Raw genomic sequence first — 2,833 nt, 5'->3', positions numbered from 1 at the left:
TCAGAGTGAAAGTCCCGGGTCCGCACCCCCTATTGCGAGTGCGGGAGAGGCAGGGAGACGGTGGAGCACTTGGTGGTTTGGTGCCCCGACCCGCCGTTACAAAGGCCGTGGGACGGCAGAGAGATTCGGTCACATCGGGACCTTACAAACCGTATTACGGGGAGTAGGTGCGCGGAGCAGAAGATTTGTTAGGAAGGTCCTTGGCTGGCTGATGGACTCTGGCCGGCTACTGGAGTACAAGGCTGGCCAGAAGGCTGGAGCTAGAAACAGTGGATGGGGAGGGCTAGAGGGCCCGGAGGCCGGCAAAGGGCCTCCTTTCTTTTGCAGTATGACGGATTCATAGATTGTTGACTCAAAGTGGTAGACAGAGGTTTTTATCCTGGCCTATACGGTACGGTTTCTCTTTGTAAATAGCAGTAGAAGGACTCGGCGCGCCCACGGGCATATCGGTGTAGGAAATAATAAATAAATATTTGCACTCAGTTATACTACTATTAAGAAGAGACGACCTGGTTAGGGCTGTGTGATTTTGACGTGCGATTATGACACCTGATTACCCCTATTATCCCAGGTAAAAGGAAAAGGGGTTTTCCAAGAGTATGCCTCCGTCTTGGGTTCTTTGCTCAACAGCCCGAAAGACTGTAAAGGGTGTCCGGGCAATCTTTCCGAAGGAGTTATACAAGTTGGCCTAGTGAATATTGCATCGCATCTTGGTCTGGGCCAAAAGTCCTTCCCTCCATCGCTTCTGCGAATTCTCCTTCCATCCAATGACACACTGAGGCTGGCCCAAGAGCTTGCACCCCTCCTCCTCTCATCACATATACTCTCCAACGCATTTCATACCGTTGCAACCCTGTGGCGGCTCAGTTCCAGTTGGCTTGGCTGCCGCCCATCAGGCAATACTGGCCCATCCGCACCAATATTGTCGTGCCCTTGAACAGCTGACGACGAGTTGGGGTCCAAATATTCAAAGCCAGCACTTGTTGGTTTAGAGTTGCATTGGGATGGGAACCCCGGGGTTAGTCCGTCACAACACCAACTTTCCGTTTCCTAACTTCAATAGCGCTGACCACCACGTGCAGATCAACAACGTTCCTGGACTGTTTAGACATTTTCTCACAGGAACTGTGGCCCATGACCGAGCTCTTCGCGACGTACAAGTCCGAGCTGACCATACTGGGGCTAACAATTTAAATATAAGTTTATAACAACGCTGATGAAAACATGCATCATGTTACTACTTATGAGCAGACATATCTTTCAACCCATGAGTCGAAACCCGACCCCAGCCGTCGGAATGGCGGGAGTAGGAGCCTGGGGAAACGGAACTCCGACATGTGCCGACTGGGCACTGAGCCACACGCCCACGCAAGTCTGGTCGTTCTGCTGACCTGATTGGGCATGCGCCGCCCCATTGTCAGCTCCATGGGAATTACAGAAATAATTGAAAATTCGTTTCTGAGTGGTCACACCAGCTAGGCGAGGGAGGCGAGCCGGCCGCCGTTTCCGCATCCTGCAACCCATGTCCAGCTTCAGGTTCAGCCCCGTACGTATTGCCCTGCAAGGCACCCGAGGACAGCTGAGAACAGGCCGCCCAATACTTCCAGGGCGGACACGGTCCGCGTGACTAACACGCCTAGTATTTCCGAATAGAGAAAACGACCTGGCAAGTGGGTGGTCTTCCGACCAGCTCAACGATATTCAGGGGAAGCAGACCGCAGGTAAGGCAGATAAACGCCCGACTATCACTCCACCAGTAACCGCAAATTCGTTTGCATGCAAATATCTCCATCCTGATTGACTGATAACGGGAAAGGGCCCGGTCAAGATCCGGGAGGGAGGGGGCCGTTGGCTGCAAGGCACATCTCCCACCCCCCCTTCCTGTGAACCTATGGAGGTGCTTTGCAACCCTCACCGAGCATAATATGCGTCATCATGAAGATTCCACGCCTCAAAATGTCCGCAAATGTGCAACCACACCCAAGGACCGCGAAAGGGGAACGGGAGGACAAGTGTCAGCCAGCGACTAGCCACTTCGGGCGAGCGTCAGCAGGCATCCCGATCGGCAAGCACAAGGACAACGAGGTACTAGCGAGTCCAAGTTTTGCACGAATATTTGTCACACACCATGAGAGTCAACCACCCGGCGCCTGCCCGGAGAAGAGGGTGTGTGGGATCAGGTAACCCGCGAGTCAGAGGTGCAGTGCCAGCGCTGACAACCACCCTCGGACTTGTGGCGGGTGAAGCGAGCACTACAAGTAGGGCAGGACTGAATCCTTCTGCCCACCAATGCGTTATTCTGTCTATTCGAGGGTGGTCTCAGATCTGGCAGAGCTCAGCAGGCTCGGACTCAAGTGATTATTGCGATATCTTAGTGATTGCACTCCACTAGCAGTCTAGCAGCTCTACCAACAGCTACGCCTTTTTGGGCGCCACCATCACGCCACTATCTCTCACCATCTGATTCCTACCGGAACAATGCCGACCATCTCAGACAGATACCCGGAGTATCAGGCCACGGCCCGCCTGGACGAGCTCCGGGCCACCGAGTACAGTTACCTCGACTCCCAAGGCCACGTGTACCTAGACTACACCGGGTCGGGGCTCGCCGCCTCGGCCCAGATTCGTCACCACAATGAACGGCTGTCCCAGAACCTCTACGGCAACCCACACTCGTCCAACCCTACGAGCGCGGCGGCCACCGAGGCCATGGACCGCACGCGGGCGCGGATCCTAGCGCACCTCAACGCGTCCCCGGACGAGTACACCGTCATCTTCACGGTCGACGACCACGGGGGGCCGCTCCGGCTCGTGGGCGATGGCCTACCCCCTT

The 2,833-nt window shown here is 55.1% G+C and overlaps 1 protein-coding gene across 1 annotated transcript in view; it reads left to right on the top strand.

The window, feature by feature from the left end:
• Nucleotides 1–1,956: 1,956 nt before the first annotated feature.
• The window catches only part of CHGG_10775 (uncharacterized protein), a gene marked incomplete at both ends in the record, with an annotated part of 2,252 nt that continues 1,375 nt past the window's right edge, over nt 1,957–2,833 (top strand). The window contains 2 exons of the mRNA XM_001226041.1: nt 1,957–2,166; nt 2,416–2,811. Of these exons, the coding sequence (XP_001226042.1) occupies nt 1,957–2,166; nt 2,416–2,811 (606 nt within the window). The remainder of the gene's footprint in view (nt 2,167–2,415; nt 2,812–2,833) is intronic.

The sequence above is a fragment of the Chaetomium globosum genome, genomic scaffold (assembly GCF_000143365.1).
Source record: "Chaetomium globosum CBS 148.51 scaffold_8 genomic scaffold, whole genome shotgun sequence".
NCBI lineage: Eukaryota > Fungi > Ascomycota > Sordariomycetes > Sordariales > Chaetomiaceae > Chaetomium > Chaetomium globosum.
Note: the sequence above shows the minus strand (reverse complement) of the source record. Positions and strands in the feature narration are given on the sequence as shown.